General features: G+C 31.0%; 1 protein-coding gene across 1 annotated transcript; it reads right to left on the bottom strand.

The window, feature by feature from the left end:
• Positions 1-7,435: 7,435 nt before the first annotated feature.
• On the bottom strand, positions 7,436-10,051 carry LOC136234819 (ATP-dependent Clp protease adapter protein CLPS1, chloroplastic). The gene is made up of 3 exons (XM_066024306.1): positions 9,892-10,051; positions 9,001-9,151; positions 7,436-7,925 (listed from the first exon to the last, which is right to left on the bottom strand). The coding sequence occupies exons 1-3, from the start codon at positions 9,953-9,955 to the stop codon at positions 7,664-7,666; spliced, it is 477 nt and encodes a 158-aa protein (XP_065880378.1). The 5' UTR covers positions 9,956-10,051; the 3' UTR covers positions 7,436-7,663.
• Between the last annotated feature and the right edge of the window lie 1,930 nt (positions 10,052-11,981).

Raw genomic sequence — 11,981 nt, 5'->3', positions numbered from 1 at the left:
GAGCACATACAAATATAAACATCTCATAAATATCTGAATTTCAATTGTTGTTAACCTCAATTATATATACATATACGGTGATACAAGAAACTCTGTGAGGTTATACTCTGATAAACATGATATTTTCGGTACCTACGATGAAATATGGCATATAGTATATAAATTACACATAAAGCATTTTGTTCAAGAGTCACTAGTTTAGGCGCCAAACTATATAGGTTTGATAGATGTCATAGTAAGTTACTTGTATAGTTAAGCTATATAGGATTGATAGATGTCATAGTAAGTTACTTGTATAGTTAAGCAATTAAAGTGAATTTTATTTTACCTTTTTCATTTTCTTGTGTTTGTTAAACTTGAAGTTGAAGATGATATTAGAGCTTTATGATAGATCAACTATCCTATATCGGTGCTTACAAAGCTTCCGTAAACTCCCAAATCAAAATGTCACTAAAGAGATTGTAAACATTGTGAGAAATGGCTTTGAGTATAAGTTTTGGTGTGAGTATATTTGTAAATTGTCACTTTGCTTTTAGGAGCTCTTTTTCTTATCCCACGATGGAAAACTTATCAAAGTTTCCAAGGGTATACAAGGGTTTGGGCTTTATAGGTCTTTAAATTGTGTTTAGTGGGTTTTGATAAATATAACACACGTGCTCGTTCGTTCGTGTGCTTGTCCCGACTGAATTGGGTCCGAATTTTACTTTTAATTTTCCTCACAATATTCGTTTTACTCCGTTGAAGATTTCTTCAACAGATTAATTGGTCAAATACAGATCTTTCTTTATCTCTTCTGTTCATAATATTTCTGGGCAATTAAAATACTTTGGCTGTGTGACTTCTGTCACGACACAATTCGATTTTCATATCAATTTCCGATAAGTGTTTTTCTGTAACCCTAATACTTTTCTTACAAACATTATTTAAATTCTACCATGCAAATTCAATTCAAATTTAAATTAGTGTGAGTTTTTGTCAAACATTCATTTAAGTCCTCTTTCTTTTTTTCTTTTATTGACATGTAATTTTTAACTTTAAGTTCTTTCACTCACACTCCAAATTTTTTCTATAAATACCATGCATTGACATAGTTTTATCCAAGCAATTGACACTAAATTGCTAATTTGAATGATATTCTACAAGAGAGAATTGTGATGTTTTGGGTGTATTGAGGTTAAGGGGTTTTAACTGTTATTTTCTCCATTCTTTTGTACCACTTTCGTTTCTCTAGTGGAATAATTTTTGGTCACACTGCCAAACCACGTAAATCCTTGTGTCATTTTATTGTTCTCATTTATTTTGTTGTCAATTTATTTACCCAAATTAAATATTTTGTTCCGCTGCGGGGGTTTTCCTAACAGAGAGCAAATAAGAACAAGACTTATGCAGATATAGTGCGTAGCACTGAGGTTCATACGGATCTAGAAGTTCGTACCGATTCCAATGAATCACGCGACAACATTCACAATCGTGATAGTAATCACAATCGCAGTTCATAAATGAAGAATCATATAACGAATCAAGTTCATAACTTGCATACAACCCATTCGTCTTATACCTCTAGCTTTGTTAATAATAAGAGCTATGAATTCACAATCTCATATACATAATCACGATAATCCAAGTTTAGTTTTGATCAGTACTGTGTTGAGTGGCGGGAATTACATTCCATGGAGACGATCGATGCTTCTCACATTATGTGCCAAAAGGAAAATAAAGTTCATTTTGAAGAACGACAAATCGACAGATGAAGAATCCAATGAATATATAAAGTGGAAGGAAACCGATGATCTAGTTTTTTCATGGATTATCAATGCTCTCACCAAAGAACTCGAAGATGCTTTTCTATTTGCATAATCCTCTCGCGATCTATGGAAAGAATTAGAATAGAGGTATTGAGAGAATTATGGATCTCTCATTTTCAACTTCGGAGAGAGATATGTAGCACGACTCATGGTAGTTCAACTCTAGCTCGGTGTTTCAACAAATTGAGGAGAAAATGGGATGTGTATGCTATTCTTAAACCAGTGTGTTTGACTAAACATGTGGTTAATCTCGAACAAATGCTCAAGAATAGATAGAGGAAGAACATTTGATGCAGTTTACATCCTGATTTTGATCATGTTAAGGATCAATGATGAATCATCTGCAATCAATTAATAGAGCCTACTCCATGCTCATGCATATAGACAAACAACACAGCTTGGACAATGATATACAACCTCAACCTGATTTTGCAAATGCTATTTCAGGAAGTTCACACATATTTACTTCACAGAATGAAAAAAATTAATCTAAGGGCTCTGCGACTGGGCATGGACAATCAGATACAAACAAGGAAGATAAATTCTACACTCATTACAAAAAAGGAGGACATGAGAGGAGTGGTTACTTCAAAATAATTAGATATCCGGATTGGTTTAAGGGGAAGAAAGGATTTGGATGCAAGTTTGATTTTAAACATCAAGCTAATTTGACAAAAGAGGCTCAAACTCCTTTTGAAGAAACATGTTTAGGAGAAAGAAGAAACTGGCCAGTCTGAAATATAGTATCTAGTTCAACAGAAGGTTCAGAAGGCATTAAAGGGAAAAATGCACTAGGAATCTAATAAAGGACAAGATTTCACTGTATTTGCAGATCTCAGTGCAATAGGTACTTCTCTTATATCTTCTATAATGCATGGAGACATTGATCCAGAAGCAACAATTCATATAACTATGTTTGTGAAAAATAAATAAATAAATTTAAAATAAGCTTTCTTGATAAGTTGTGAAATATGCTTTCCAACTTTTAAGGAAAACAATTTTACATTTAACAAATGATGCTTTTAGCAAAAGTTGGAAAAACAACTTTTAGATCTAGGAAATCAATGTTAAACACACCTTAAACCATTTTTGAAAGAGACGGTTTCCAACGATTGTGGTGCTCTCTGCCTCAACCTCTATTAGTATTAATACTAATCAGGAATTTTCATATGCACCTTAATGAGCAAGTGAATTTGCTCATTCACCGGTGTATGTGATCAAGACTGTAATACTAACAACATCTTCATCCCATGTTAACGTGATTGTAAATCAATTGATTATGCTATGTGCCATTTTTTTTAAATATATTTTATTGGAGAAAGAATTTACAAGCTTCTTTAATTAGAAATAGAAGGTTGAAATAAATTAAAATATTAGGCGGGAGTTCATTTTTGTTCTTTAATAAAATACAAATAAAATAAAATGAATAAAATGAATAATATATATATATATATATATATATATATATATATATATATATATATAAAAGCTTGATTAAACTGTGTAATTAATACTTAAATTTAATTTTAATAAATTAATATTGATTATTAATTGCTATAATAAAAACATCAAATTTATTGGACAATATGTATATAATTATTTCTTATGTTAAAATAAATATCATTGGCTCTCTTACTTAAATATTATTAATATAATTAATAATTAATACATAAATATGCATTTGAGACCATAACAATACAATAGTAAAATGAAATATAATTTGTTTTTATAAATAAAAAGTTATGTTTCTTTTAAGGGTAAATTCCCAAAAAAAAAAAAAAAATCATGTATTTACACTTTTTGTCAATTGCATGTTTGTGTTTTTTTTTTGCGACTAGTAGAGAACTGATGTTTTTGGTTTTGCTAATAAAAACGAGGATCTTTTAATTTGACACTTAAAAAATAACAGTTAACGATCTCAAAGTGAAAATTTCTAGGAATTAAAGTTGTTTAGTATTACATTTAGCATGAAACCACATTTTTTTTTAAATTTTCCTAAATCATCATTTTTAGAAGGCCTAATGCACAAATAACCCCCTGAACTTGTTCAAATGTTGCAGCTGCCTCCTCCAACTTTCAATTGCAACAACACACCCCTTAAACTTGTCTAACTGTAAAACATAACCACAAATTGAGATTTTTTTTATCCCGTATTTGAAGTAGCCGTAAAAACGTTTATCCGGATTCGTATCACGCCAAAGATCTGATTATCAAACTCCACGAGTGTTGCAGTTTTTATATTTCACGTGTTTCTTCAATTGCAGTCCATGTCAGTAATTTGGGGTTATGTTTTACAATTGGACAAGTTTGAGGGGTTATGTTTTACAATTGGACAAGTTTGAGGAGTAAGTTGTTACAATTGAAAGTTCAGAGAGGCAGTTGCAACATTTGAACAAGTTCAGGAGGTTATCTATGTACAGTAAAACCTCTATAAATTAATAATGTTGGGACCATGAAATTTTATTAATTTATAGAGATATTAATTAATCAATAAATTTAGGCTAATTCCTGGGTAGTTTGTTGTTGTTCGTTTTCTTTTCCTTTTCTACCAAAAAAAAAAAATCAATAAATTAATAATTATTTAATTTATAGAGTTATTTTAAAAAAATTTAAAAATAAATTTTAAATTACTAATTACTAATTTAAATAAAGTTTTTTTGTCTAAAATCAATGGCCAAATAAAGTTTTTGTCTATATAAGATATTATAGAGTCATATTTTGTTAAATTATTCTGAGAATAGTTAGAGATGAAATTCAACTAGATTTAAATTTTAAGAAAAAACAAAGCACTATAGAGCCATATTTTTCTAAATTATCCTAAGTATATATCTATATATACTTGGTATAGGTATTTGGGAAATTATTAATTTATAGAGATAATAAAATAATGTATTTGTAAAGAGTTGTTTCAAAAAATTATTATCTTATTAATTTATTAAAATTGATCATTTTTTGAATTGGCCCAAGTCGGGACCAGAAAAAATTATTATGTTAAAGAGATTATTAATTTATCGAGTATTAATTTATGCAGGTTTTACTGTATTAGGCCTTTTTATAACTTTATTTTTCCTCACAAAACAACACCTAAATGATCTCAAAATAAAAAAAAAAACCAAAGAATTAAAGTTATTTAGAATATCATCAATTCTTGAAAATTTTCAATTTTAAGGCCATCAACTGTCATTTTAACAATTTCAACTTAAAAGATTCTTGTTTTTAGCAACGCAAAAAATTTCAATTGAAAAATGTAACCATATGAGTTTTTTTTTTTATAATTTACCATTCTTTTAATTTTACCAATTTTCATAATTGATTTTTTATATAATTTACTAATTTAATATTTTGGCCAATTTATTAAAAAATAACAAATTAGTTATAATAATATTTTATATTAAAACATCTGACTGGATTCTATAAATTGAAAATAATGTCAATTGCAAAATAATTACCGAATAAAATGCATTTAAAAACGGGATAAGGTATCAAAATAGGCTTAAGGTTTTTAGGGAAGTACCAATTTAGGCTCAACGTTCAAAATAGCACTAATATAGGCTTAACGTTTGTAATATAATATCAATTTAGGCTTAACGTTTACAATATAGCATCAATTTAGGTGTCACGTACAAAATAGCACCAATATAGGCTTAACGTTTACAAAATAATATGAATTTAAGCTTAACGTTTACAAAATATATCCAATTTAAGCTAAACGCCATGCTTAAATTAACCATATTATATTTTTTCCCTATTAACTTTATATGTTATCTTTTTATTTAGTTCTATTTTCTTATTTATTATAATACAATTAATTAGTATTCTTACCCATTAAAACTTTACATTTGTTTTTCATCAACCATTCCATGACTCCTAAATTTCATGGCTCATGTAAAATAATATTGATACATGTCAGTGTTCGAAATATTGTGGATATTCAATTACTTTTAGTTTGCATATATTACATAAGCAATGAAATTTAGTAGTCATATAATCATTGATGAAAAACAAATATAAGATCCTAATGAGCAAGAATACTAATTAATTGTATTATACTAATAAGAATATAGAACTAAATAAAAAGATAACATATAAAGTTAATGGGGAAAGAATATAATATGATTAATTTAATTATGACGTTTAGCTGAAATTGTATATATTTTGTAAATGTTAAGCTTAAATTCGTATTATTTTGTAAACGTTAAACCTACAGTTAAACCTCGATAAATGAATGTTCAATAAAGTAATAACCTCGTTTATATAATAAATTCTTTCGGTCTCGACTTGGGCCAATGGACTAAAGTAATAACCTCGCTAAATGCATTAAGTAATAAAAATATTTAAATCCTTAAGGGCCCAATGAAAATATAAATTAATAATGATTGAATTACATACAATATATATAACCAAAACCTTTCAATCAATCAACTAGAAGTCATTTCTTCTAGAAAAAATGCATCTATAGTTGATTGTTTTTTCTTTCCACCTAAATCAAAATGAACATCATCCTTAACTTTTTATAGTGCAAACACAACTTCTGATATATTTTGCTCATGTTGTAGCAAGTAGTTGTTTAAGGTGACCATTGTTTGGAAGACTTCTTTTGACGATACATTCGACAACACAACTATCATCTGACTTTGGATCATTTCCATCATCATTGTTCATTATTGACTGGATAATTTCTTCGTCTGTATGCATTTTATAATGAAAAATTATCTATAAAATAATAAATATTAATTTATCGATAAATGAATAATTTATTCATTTATCGATAAATAAATAATCTCGCTTAATGAATACTTTTTCCCGGTCCCAAGGATATGCATTTATCAAGGTTTTACTGTATATTGATGCTATTTTGTACGTGAGACCTAAATTGATGCTATATTGTAAACGTTAAGCTTATATTGGTGCTATTTTGAACGTTGAGCCTAAATTAGTACTTTCCCAAAAACCTTAAACCTATTTTGGTATCTTATCCCTTTAACAACAGTGTTGAAATTGCGTTGATGCGATAATATAAGCCCATATAAATTATAATGCAACTGGTATTGCATTATAAAGTTGCTCTAATTTAATTATAAATATAAAACTTAATGTAAGTTGTCAACATTATTTCATTTTATTTATTTATTTTTTTTGGTAGAAACAGGAAAGGAAAAACAAACAACAAAGAAAAAACCTAACCTGGGATCAGCCTAAGAAAGTTGACCCAATCCTATCCTTTAAAAGAAGAGAAGAAAGATAAATAGGAGGATCAGAAAGGGTAGTAACTCCTAACAACCCTCATGGCCAGCTGCCGCTAAGCGATCCGCGACCCGGTTTTGCTCTCTGAAAATGTGGCTAAACTTTAAGGACTCAAAGGAAGAACTAAGCCTTTTGATAGCCACTGGAAACAAATCAAAATTCCAGATACCTTAGGAACGATTTTAATTTTAATTTTTTTATGTATTCCAAAGTTTGAGAACATTGAGCAGAATACAATTGGTGAAACCGCCACTTTTTAACATCTGATAACCTAAGCAATATCGTCATTTTACAATTTGAATGCACCTTTAGAAAACTCTATTCAATTCAAACATTTTGTCAACCAGAAAACCGATAATTGATAAAACTGCACTAGCAAAAGCACCTCATTAAATGACAAGCTGCATTCAAGTGAGTATAAAGTCTCTCTTTTATTCATATTACCAACATTCAATCCCCTGTTTGCATTTGGGCATTGATTTTATGCAGACACAGACACAGACACAGACACAGATACTGCTAAGTGCTAACTTATATACACTATCTAGTATTCTGGTCAAGTGATGTACATACTCTCATCACAATCACAGACTCAATTGATTCCCCCCTCATTCTCAGCATCCACTGCTTGCAGGTTCGATTGAGCTGAGAAGCCCGTTGCCCCTCAGCTGCATGCAATGCTCCTCCGCATCTGCCTGCGCACATATAATCACCACCGACATTCCATTGTAATGTGCTTCTTGCATTATGTTAACTGCATTATCAACAGTCATCCCTGGGATAACTTTCATCAGTACTTGGACAACATATTCCCTTTTATTATAGTTGTCATTGTGCAGCATTACACGATATGGTGGAGATGTTTTCCTTGTTTTCCTGAAATAAGAGACCAACAAAAATATTACAACAGCTCATTCAGAGTTGCATTTTTTTTGGAATACGATTGTTGAACATTTCGGTTTACACAGTCCACAAAGAATACTAATTATGATAGGACCATAAAGTAAAACAGGTCGGTATGAGCTACTTGGCAAATAAAGTCACCTGGTGTTATTTCAAGTGGCATAGAACTTACTTATGCTTGCACAATTGCACTTAGAGCCATGATGAAGGGCAATGCAAGACGGACTGTTATAACATTTGAGAAAGCCCAGTTCTTAAATTGCAGAAGACTATCTTCATTAACTTGAGCCATTAACAAAAGGCTTGCTTAGTTCTCTAACTTCAGAAGTTAAGAGTCAGACACCAACAACAACAACAACAACAACAACAAAGCCTTAGTCCCGAAATGATTCGGGGTCGGCTAACATGAACCATCATATAAAACCAAAATAAAAAATGTAAAATATACTTCACCCATGAGTTGGCTTTTAAAACCAACAGTTACTATCTCAAATAAAGCAAACCCATTCAACAAGAGAAGCACTGAGAAATAAATTAACAATTGAAGGCTGATAAGAATTGTGACGGGCTTGGGGACATACTTGCAGATTCTAATACCAGGCCTTATATGTGGAAGGTCTATGCTAAGAGGGGAAAAGGAATATCTGGAATGGAAGTAAGAGGAAGACGGATAGTAGTGGAGCAGGGTTTTGGACACCAACAGAGGATATTGGTACAGCCCGACAGTTACAGCGATAGGGTGGAATTGGTAGGGATCATAAGCAAAGCGTTTTAGACAGAATAAGCATACGGAGTATTTTTTGTTATTTCAGCTCTTCACCTGAGTGAGGAGATGGATTGAGTCCTAGGCTATGTGGATCATTCAGATCTCACTTATTCATCCTTATTATCATTTTGTGTTTCTGTTCACAGTAGTCTCATTAGAGACAGTGCGATATAAACTATTTTTTCATCATCTTTATTGTGTTTACTGTGCTACGGAGTGTTGTCTCTAACAAAAGCCCCAAATAATACTGAGGAAGTTGTGACAAAAATGTTGTATTCATACCTCAAATCAAACTCCGATTCACGGCCAGGGTTGGTTTTCTCTATAATTGGCTTCTCCAATAATCCACCCCCTTTACCAGCCCCAGTAGCCCACAAAGCCATGAGAATTCCACGGTTGACCCATGGCCCTCTACAATGAGAATGTCTATCTCCTGTGCCAGAAGTCAACTAAAAATTAACCAGAATCATATCCAAAGAGTCTACAATGAACCAACCAAGATACTGCACAATTGGTAACTAGATGGCAATCAGAGGTATCCATAAAAGAGAATATAACATATAGTATTAGTGGGATCAGAAAAGAATGAAAAGATTTCACTCAGCAGAAAAGAAATTAAAAAATTAAAATCCTATCCCCACATTTTCATATACAAAGTGGATGTGAGATAAAAGAAACTAGTTCTATAACAATTAGCGTTAAGCATAAAGAGTGAAGTTTATTCTCCTAGATATCCAAGCAATTATGAACTAGAGAAGTGGGAAATCAATATCAACAGTGTTGCCTTAGCAATCTAAAATTGACTCCCTTTACCTCTAAAGTATCCAAAATTACAACAAACCCACCGATATTTTTTCATAAATGATAGGTAAAGAAAGGGAATCAGAACGTCAAACAGCTAATTGATAAGAAACAAAGTGCAACTCACACAGGCATTAGAAAACACAGCAATTTGACTAATCGCAGCTTCAAATTGGAAATAGTAAACGAAACTACTAGCACTAATTCATGTTTCAATTGGAGGAAAAGATTTGAGCGTTATGCAAAGATAGGAAAAAGAAAATGAAACAATTCACAGTGAAAGAAAACGAACTACATGAAGTAATCCAACTGAAATTATTTGGGGAAAAAGGGATAGACAAGTAAATATGAAAATTAGAGAGAAAATAGTACCTGATTTGGGATTAAAGACTTGATTAGGTGAGAGAGCTATTCTCCCACAAATCGCAGTCTCCATGCTTCCTTACCTCTGTTTCTTCTCTTCTCTTTCTTCTTTCTTGTGTCTCAAAATGAGAACTGGCTGTTATTTTTTTTTCAAATAATAAACAAATCAATAAAACTAAATTTTTCTCATTTATTTAGTGGCAATAACAATTTTCTTCTTTTTAAAAATAAAAATAAAAATGAAGTGGTTGTGCTGAAGAGACGTAGTAGTACTAAAACACGTCGTTTTTATACCCTGCATAAAAAATATCTTAAACGCCGCGTTTTAATCTTTAGTCGTGGTTGAGAATTTCATTGAGTAGACAACTGGGCCTTACGGGCTTGGACTTTTGTCGAGTTTAGATCCCATTAGGCTCCACAAATATCCAATAAAGATTAGAAAAATAACAGTTACATCGAAAAACCTTTAGAAAATTATAAATCAGGTGTTTATTATATAATTTTTCATATAAGGTGATTTCCAAGCTAACAACGGAGTAGGTAAAATATTGATAAGATAATTGGTTGTTAATAAGGCCTCACCAAAAATTGTTTGGGTAAATATGGTTGAAATTAAAGTGGTCGTGTGTGACTTCAAGCAAATATCTGTGATTTCTTTGAATCAGTCTTGATCACATGCATCTTAATGAGCATGTAGAATTTGCTCATTCACCGTTAGACATAGACTTATTAAATCTAAGCTTCAAGATGATTTGAATCTCCACCTTAGGATTCTAATAGATCTAACGGTGAATGAGCAAATTCACTTGCCCATTAAGATGCATGTGAAAATTCCTGCATTTGAATATACCATTTTATATATGATGTGAAGTATTAAGAAAATTAGTACCATGATCAGTACAAATTGCAAGATTTGTGAAAAATTGATTTTCAACCAAAGTTATCAAAGTTATAAAAACCTTGAGAGGAAAAAAAAAGAACTTGTTTTTTACTAAATACTAAAATAGTTCAAGTAATACAATTATAAGAAAATATTTAAGACCACAAAAAAAAAAGCAATTACATAAGAATCTCAAAAATGAAGATAAATTAAATGAAATTTGGACTGAGCAAGTAAGGTATTTTGGAAAAGGAAAGGTGGTGTTGTTTGGGCATGGAACAAACATCACAAAACAATTGAGTGCAAATTTGGAAACAAAAACATAGATGTCACAAATCACTATAACAATTAGACCTGCTCATGGACCCGAACGACTCTATCGATAAGAGGTCTTGGGAGTCATCAGCCTGTTATCCCCGACGTACCTTTGATCCGTTGAGCGAGAGCCCTTCCATATGGGACTCTCGGATCACTATGACTGACTTTCGCCTCTATTCGACTAGTCGGTCTCACAGTCAGGCATATTTATACCATTACGCTCACGAGCAGAATCTTAGCTTGAACCTACATTCGCACACCTCCGTTACTCTTTAGGAGGCATCCGCTCCAAATAAACTACTCATATCTACTTGTAAAATTATAATTAAATCATATTACAAAACTTAATTCTTAATATGTAACTATTTCCTATATATGTATGAATTTATATCCTAATTTATTAATCGTAGACCTCAATTTATAAATTATAAACCCTAAAAAATATATCTTAGACCTCTAATTCATAAAATATATGAAAAAACACGTATTTGCTTAGTTTGATATTATTTAAATTAGTAGCTGGCATAATTGTAAATAATTTTTCAAATTTGAATTTCTGTGTAAATTTTTCTAATTTTTAATAACAAAAAATTAAATTTATACTTAAAAATAATATTAATATATAAATATATGAATTTATTAATTAATATTAATAGGCGGACCGGGCTGGGCCAGTCCGTGCTGTTTTTATAAATCCCAAGCCAGTCCACAAAAAGGCGGACTTAGCGGACCTAGACCTAAAGATAAATTTTCATATCCAAGCTCGATCCAAGGAACACGGGCCTAAACAGAATGTGTTGGGCGGGTACCCGGATCCATGAACATGTCTAATAACAACTGCTAACTACATTGTGATTATAGTTCCAATGTTAAGATAAATGGATGAAGAATAACATCATCA

Source organism: Euphorbia lathyris, chromosome 1 (genome assembly GCF_963576675.1).
Source record: "Euphorbia lathyris chromosome 1, ddEupLath1.1, whole genome shotgun sequence".
Taxonomy (NCBI): domain Eukaryota; kingdom Viridiplantae; phylum Streptophyta; class Magnoliopsida; order Malpighiales; family Euphorbiaceae; genus Euphorbia; species Euphorbia lathyris.
This window is presented reverse-complemented; position numbering and strand designations above follow the sequence as displayed.

What these genes read in the sequence shown, in the direction of transcription:
- LOC136234819 (XM_066024306.1), bottom strand. Translation starts at nt 9,955, where the DNA reads ATGGAGACTGCGATTTGTGGGAGAATAGCTCTCTCACCTAATCAAGTC. An exon ending in AGTCTTTAATCCCAAATCAG is followed by an intron (nt 9,152 to 9,891) that starts GTACTATTTTCT and finishes CTTCTGGCACAG; the next exon opens with GAGATAGACATTCTCATTGT. An exon ending in GAATCGGAGTTTGATTTGAG is followed by an intron (nt 7,926 to 9,000) that starts GTATGAATACAA and finishes CTCTTATTTCAG; the next exon opens with GAAAACAAGGAAAACATCTC.